This window comes from Austrofundulus limnaeus, unplaced genomic scaffold, assembly GCF_001266775.1.
Source record: "Austrofundulus limnaeus strain Quisiro unplaced genomic scaffold, Austrofundulus_limnaeus-1.0 Scaffold2, whole genome shotgun sequence".
NCBI lineage: Eukaryota > Metazoa > Chordata > Actinopteri > Cyprinodontiformes > Rivulidae > Austrofundulus > Austrofundulus limnaeus.
In genome coordinates, this window is record NW_013952404.1 from 8,862,545 (window position 1) to 8,869,168 (window position 6,624).

The following is a 6,624-nucleotide window of genomic DNA, read 5'->3' on the forward strand; positions in this document are numbered from 1 at the left end:
GTCCCCGGACCGGGATTTGAACCGGTGACCTTCTTGCTGAGAGGCATCAGCTCTACCAACTGAGCCACCGTGCCGCCTTGTAAGAAGAAATGTGAATTACAAATGCAGTTCTCACTGTTGTTCAGTTTTCTGATGGCATAAACATAAACTGAATTTATTCAGATTTTAGTCACTTTGTGTGTGGTGTGCTCTTTATACTTATTTTTTAAATTCTTTTGGATAAAAAAGGCAATATTGATATAATTTTGCTTACAGTATCGCAGCATATCACAATATATCATATTGTGATCGCTGTGTTGTGACGTTCTTACCACCACACAGCCATAATCATCATAGAGAGACACAGATCCTATAATCATTTTAATCATAATGGTTTAATGGTACCCAATGTTACTAATTTACATGTTTATTTCTACAGAAACAAAAAGGAGTTTCTTTGAATATGTCTTTCGCAATTTCTAATTAAGAAATTAAAAGATAAAAAGAATTTTCAGGTGAAATATCAGACCCCTAAAATACAGCACTTGATGAATCAGGAAACTCGAGCTGTTCCTCTCAAGATAACCCCAACATCAGTGAATCTGAAATAATCTCCACAGTTTAAATAATCTTTAAGACCCCTAGAAGGAAAAACAAAAAAAGGCTTGGTGTTACGTTTTTGTTTGACAAATTAACTCACAGCTCTCAATCTCCAGTGAGCAGGTTTGGGTGTCCAGGGGGAAGCGGCTGAGGTCCATGTTGCACATYGCAGTGACTGTGACTCTGCAAAACAAAAGACATTCTGGCGTTAAAATGTTCGAGTCGTATCCGACGTCCTGCAAAAGAAAAACAAAGCCATCGGGAGCCTTTCAGACAGGTGTTTCTCTCTCTAAAGACTTTCTGATCCCAACAGGCCGCTGCGTTCACCGGAGGCTGTAGAGGACGTTGCCGTCAGGGTACACTCTCAGCATGACGTTGTCCGTGGTGGTGTCGTGGATGAACGAGCGCTTGGAGTGGACAAAGAACATGTCAGGGACCCAGATTTTCTTCACCAGGCGGCTGTCGAAGGTCATGCTCTGGTTGGTGGTGCTGGGAAACGAGAGCCGCTCGTCCTTCCAGTAGTGACGTAAATACAGCGTCATGGTGAAGTCCTACAGAAAAGATAGATCTTCATTAGACTAATGTGCTGCAAAATGTCTAATTAATCTGTAACGATGCTGCGAGACGAAAAAAAAACGATGGGTTCTTCATCGGGGAAGCGTTTTTTTTCTTCGAGATATTAACTAGATGTCTTTTGATTAAATTTTTACACTTTCTTTCCTGTTTAAATGTGCATTTCCTTCCAAAATAGGATCTTTTATTGCAAGTGTTAATCAAGCGTTTTGTCGTGACATTTGAGAAGTTTCAAATCTAAAAGAATGCACACTTCCACACCAGAAGGAAAAAACTACTTCTAGAGAGCAAACATTTGACCTTTTAAAAACTCTTTCAACAGGAGCTGAGATGAAGCTCAGCCAGCAGCAAAGGTAAAACCTGTGAGTTTGTCTCTATCTGGTTAAAACTCACCACATGTGAAGAAAACCCTGAATACTGTATGTGTTGGCCCCACAGCGATTCACAAAGGAAGAACAGCTCTTAAAACAAATGAGCTTTATCAGAAAGCTCTATGTAAAACCTTGATGAAGCCATCGTTTCAACAAGGTTTAAAACAGTGAATATTGCACACTGATTGTGAAGCTCCAGTGTTCAACCAATTTACAAGTTTTCAATTTTTAATGACKCTCAAAGCTCTTTAATACTCACCATGTCCACCTCAGAGATGGTGTCGATACTTTCAACTTGAACATCTACTCCAACAGGTATCGGAGGACCTGAAAAGATTTTCCTCATGTCAAACATTCTTAATTAAAAGTTTTATTTTACGCACGCGCACTGTATTCTAGTCGACCATCAGGGTTGAACAGACCATTAAAAACACACAACTTTTATTAGTATTATTTTTTAAATAAGTTTCCTTTCTTTTTAGAAAAAGAACAACAAGTGACGCAAATGTAGAGCATTTGCTCGTGTCACGACTGTGACAGACTGGCTTTCATTCTTCTTTTGACCTATTTAAGCCCCTGCTGCTCTGCATCGTCATACTGCAACAAATACAATCAGGTCATAACAATGGATAAAAAAAAGCTGATGCAACGTTGGATAAAACCCAGCTCTCCTTTTTTCCACTTCATGGTTGAAATCGGACACCGACCAAAGGAGTTCGTAAAAAAGGGTCGCTCCGAGTGTTTTTAGCAGCAGATTGTTGTGRGATTAAAAGTGGTCTGATTAAAAACAGCACATGTTGCAAAGAGGTCACGGCTGATTTGTTCCTGCTGAAGAAAAGCTCCTGTTTTTGTGACCGTTGGTCTCGGATAATGACACGGTAAAGGATGTAAACGGGTAGAAGACGTACGCTAAATCACCACTTCCTGTGCGCTATCATCAAAGAAAAAATAAAGATAAATCCCTTTAATATAAACAGAAGCAGAAGTTGTGAGTCGTGATGAAACTGGGAACTCCAGCTCAGCTTGTATCGGCGCTGACACCAGGGTCTCTGACAGATTAGTTCAAACCAAAGACCACCGCTCGGATCTTATCCGTTACGTTTTTCAAGCTGTTATGTCGACGGCGTTTCTAACCTCCGAACGCTGGCCTCATGGTGAAATCGTGGTCGTCTATTCTCAGGAGCTGCTCAGATTTGGTCACGGGAGATTTTGTCAGGTCTGGGCTTCGTTTGTAAATTGGGCTGTGAGGAAAAGACCAAAGAAATCAAGTGTCAGAATCATTGTGAAATGTGATAAATAAAATGTATGCAGGAAGTCTAATTTCCAAACCGTACCTCCCAGATTTGTGACCGCCTCCTCCATCCATTCTGGTTTCTCTTCTTGTCCTGGTAATTATGAATTAATAGGTTTTATTTCATTTTTTTTTTAATTTCCACCAATGACAGAACCAAAACAAGAACGTTCTCATCTCCTGGGTGTCACGTTTCAAGATGGACACCTCGGCCTGCACTGCTCTGCATCATTTTTAGGCCATGAGCAAACAGAGGGACAGAATGATGAATACCAAATACCCTAAAATGGATTAATATAGTAAAGCATGCTGTGACAGACAAAGCCAAATCCCTGTGACAACCGCAGACATGCATTAAGGAAATATCAAAGTAAAAAAGGGGTGAGAGGAAGGGACCGCACAAACAGAAAGGAAATAACAAAATGAGAGCACGAAAATGAGGGTTTCACTGAGGAGGAGGAGATGGCTGCGGTGTTGAGAGCCAGAAAGTGCTACACATCTGTGTCTACCCAGCAGCTGGTTCCTAATCCTCTTGGCAGAAATGCCTCTCCAATCCCCTCTATATTTGCCCGCGGCACATGCAGACTGCCTGTCCGCTCTGCTCTGTGTGGTCCGACATTGTCTCTGACACTCGGTGCAGGCGTACGCCGCCGCTGGGGCCGCATTACGGTTACTGGGCCAAATTTTCTGCAGAGGTCATTCTGGACACATTATCGCACGTGGGCTTTAAAAAAACACAAAAAAACAAAACAAAGGTCTGGGAACATCAAACAACAACAACTGAAGACARGGGAGAAAGTRAGAAACAGAATCATGACATTGTGCTTTTCTCTACTTCTTTGACACGTCTTCTTGTCCCCCAAGTAGTGATGTGCAGATCGATACTGAAACATCGATACTACCGATACCAGAGCTTTATGTTCTAGAATCTATACTAAAATCAAAATATAGATACTTTGACACTTTAATTATTTCAAATAATGTAAATCATTAACAGGAAAATAGTGGAAAATAACTAAACTATTCAAATCTTGTCTGAATCATACGTGGTTGGAGGGAACTACTTTTTCTTCCGCTTGAGTAAAACATAAGCACAGTGGCATGAGTTCAGTCAGTCACTCAGTCTGTAGATGTATGGCAGGTCATTTTAATATAAAATCTGCTTTGTCTGACAGTCTGTAATTAAATGCTAGATGTGAGGTTCCCAAATTTTTTRACACCATGGCCTCCCCAAACAGCATTAGCTCTGGCCAAGGACCTTCTTGCAAACCCACAAACAAATGCTACAAAATATACACAYTAACAACTTTTAGAATATTTTTCTCACTTTTTTCTTCACTTTTCAAAAATTATATTTCTTTAGAATAAGAATTTAAAATTGTGCTAAACAAATGTGGGGTTAGAAAGACTTTTAAGTTAATAAATATAGTACTTTGTCATGTTTTATTTATAAAGCGTTTTTTTTGGAAAGCACTACTTTTTAAGATTTGCCAGAAACATTATGTGTTGTTATCACAAAGTATCAGTATCGGATCAGTATCAATATCGCCGACACCAGGCAAATTTTACTCTGTATCGGTATCGAACATCGCTACCCCCAAGAATCATCCGAGCTCCAGTCATCAGGAGGGTTTTCTCCTCCACGCGGTCCCCCTCTGTCCTACACAAATCCTCCTCTGAGCGCCTCCTCCTGAAGGCGTTCAGCGAGGAAACCGTGAAAACTCCCACAAACCCACGCCAGCAGCGTCCAAACGCTTTAGCAATTTCACACTCAGGAGAGGAGGAGTTGTGGGGGGTGATGAAAGAGGAAGAGTTTGATTTCTGCATAAAGTGCATGAAATTTTTCTCAACACCCCCCACCCTCACCCCACTGGTTAGGAAGAGCGGTGGGATTTACATTTGGTTTGTATTCACAGAGTGTACATGTCAGCAGGAAGAATACTGATGTGAGGTGACTTTTAACTAGCTGGGGAAAAAGAAAGAAAAAAGAAAAAAAAAAAACAAATGACACACAGACTTGATAACAAGATGACACTGGCATTCAAAGATTACATTCCAGCCTTGAGCTACTTTGGCTTTCTGCCTTTCAACTGTTCTCTTTTTTTTACTTAACCATCATCTTTATCACTATAGAGGCACGAAATGATCGGTTTAAAAATATTTATTGCTAACACRGCCTAAAGGCAATYTCTGTTAGCAAAATATTTCACAAACCGCTGAGTGGATWTTAATGAAACTTGCAGATATTAACCCTCGGAAGTTCATCTATACCTGATTAAACTTTGGAATCAGCCCAATTCGAGGTGGCCACCACAGTCAATTTTCCTTAAAAAACACAAAGATGACCAGAACTCAGCCTATTTTGCAGATACTGACCTCAACTTTGTTGTGATAGTAGCTGAGTCTGATCTCCATCGCACGTTCTGAGTGCAATCAGATTGCTCATAGCTAGGAAGTCTGTTAGCAAAATATTTCATGAACTACTGCACAGATTTGAGTGAAGCTATCAGAATGTAATTACTGGATGTGCCTCTGCAAACGATTAACTTTTGGGTTTAAAGGTGGCCACCACAGCTTATCAACATAACCAGGTACCTTTTACAGATATTGAGCTGAAACGTAGTTGTAGCTGAGAGTCGTGCACCACTAAGTGACATCTTGTGATCATCCAACAAGCACAAGACGATCTCAGTCCAACACGGAGCATGAAAGGCGATGGGTTAGGACTTTAATTTAATTAGGGGATGTTTAATTTAAAAAAGGACAGTTTTCCTTACACTCCAACTTGCTGTGTCATCAACAGAATGCAGATTTTGTCGTTTAAAAACACATTTTTTTCAGTCAACTGGATCAAACCCTTAATAAAAGAGTCAATTTTTTTTTACCATTCTTTTAACGTTGCCTCCGATCCATAAATAAGAGTTAAAGCATYAAACGTGATGGGGTATCTAAAGGCGGGGGGGATTATGATTTGACAGGGTCTGTTGAATACATTAAGTGGATGCAAATCATTCAACGCTGATAGCATTTAGAGGCGAACAACTCGTCCCGCTCGGGAGCATCTTATCACCGTCACCAGATACTCAAGCAAAGACGGCTTAGAGCTTACAGCTGAACTCACATTTATTGAAGACAAAGTTGTTTTGCTGTCATTTTATATATATATATTACATTTTATGGAAGGTTTTATTCTATCATTTCTATTTATTAGACATAACAAACCGTGAGTCTTCCAAACATTGCAGGAGTTGTTTATATTGTTTGAAAGCGCTTCATAAATTTAGAGTGGCAACAAGAAAAAAAAATGACTTGCACTAATGAGGGTTGAAGCAAGGGCTCGGTTACCAAGGCAATGGCAATGAAAGCGTGGCCCCAAGCACTGCAGGGGAAAAGCATCTTTTTTCCCCCCGTTACAGCATTCCCCAGGTGCCAAGTGATGCAATTATATTTGGACAACCTCAGAAAGTTGTGCTGAACAGACACGAGCGAGTTTGAAGCTGTTTCTGAACTAATTCTGTTCCACGACTCGGCTGCACAATCTGACTGAATCTGACAAGCAAATTTGGACTCAAAACCCAGTCTTTGAATATTTCATGAGGCTCGCTCCTATCGTGTGTGCCAATTTTTGTGACAAGATGAGAAAAAAAATGTCAGCATCAAATTTGACACTAAAATTAGCTGTTTTGGTCAAACACAACACTTACAGAGGGGAAAAAAAAGATTTCTTTGACGTTTTTATTGTGTCTTTTCTTAAAGGGATCCCTGAATAGTTGTAACATTAGAATTTATTTGATAAACATGTATTTTAAC

General features: G+C 40.1%; 1 protein-coding gene across 1 annotated transcript in view; it reads right to left on the minus strand.

Annotated features, from left to right (window-relative positions):
- Positions 1 to 679: 679 nt before the first annotated feature.
- LOC106522020 (gamma-aminobutyric acid receptor subunit rho-1) overlaps positions 680 to 6,624 on the minus strand; it is a gene marked incomplete at its 3' end in the record, with an annotated part of 11,615 nt that continues 5,670 nt past the window's right edge. The window contains 5 exon segments of the mRNA XM_014014859.1: positions 680 to 762; positions 907 to 1,130; positions 1,783 to 1,850; positions 2,658 to 2,764; positions 2,858 to 2,908. Of these exon segments, the coding sequence (XP_013870313.1) occupies positions 680 to 762; positions 907 to 1,130; positions 1,783 to 1,850; positions 2,658 to 2,764; positions 2,858 to 2,908 (533 nt within the window).